At 46.1% G+C, this 473-nt stretch overlaps 1 protein-coding gene across 1 annotated transcript; it reads left to right on the top strand.

The window, feature by feature from the left end:
- Window positions 1-51: 51 nt before the first annotated feature.
- Window positions 52-469, top strand: LOC140967847 (uncharacterized; the record flags this gene model as incomplete). Its single annotated transcript, XM_073428620.1, has 1 exon — window positions 52-469. A coding segment is annotated over exon 1 (375 nt), but the record flags the coding sequence as incomplete, so codon positions are not given.
- Window positions 470-473: the final 4 nt, after the last annotated feature.

Below are 473 nucleotides of genomic sequence, written 5' to 3'. Positions count from 1 at the left end.
CCAAATTATTATATTGGTTGTTGAATGTTTATTTGCCAATTCTGCGGGATTATCCATTCCATCGGTTTGTGTTGTCAAACTCTAAGCACACGCAATGACTAGCATTACGATGGGTCCATCCCTTACCTCCTTCACCACAAACATAATCAGGACGCATAATAAATTTTCAAGCACCAGTCTCGCAAATGGTCGAGGCATACGAGCTATGAGGATAGAGAAGTCACTGGAGGAGCTCTACAACGTGAGAGTGGAAAGGAAGGTGTCAAAAGATAGGTTATCGGAGCTTGGTGTTTCGAGGTGGTCTGTGTGGAAGACAGGGAAATGCAGGATTCCATGGGACTGGCACGTCGATCAGCTGGTTTATGTCGAGGAAGGGGAAGTGAGGGTCGTGCCTCAAGGGAGCAAGCGGTACATGCAATTCTTGGCTAGGGACTTGATTCGGTATCCAAAATGGCTTGAAGCAGATCTTTACT

The sequence above is a fragment of the Primulina huaijiensis genome, unplaced genomic scaffold (assembly GCF_012295235.1).
Source record: "Primulina huaijiensis isolate GDHJ02 unplaced genomic scaffold, ASM1229523v2 scaffold28913, whole genome shotgun sequence".
Classification (NCBI taxonomy): domain Eukaryota; kingdom Viridiplantae; phylum Streptophyta; class Magnoliopsida; order Lamiales; family Gesneriaceae; genus Primulina; species Primulina huaijiensis.
This window is presented reverse-complemented; position numbering and strand designations above follow the sequence as displayed.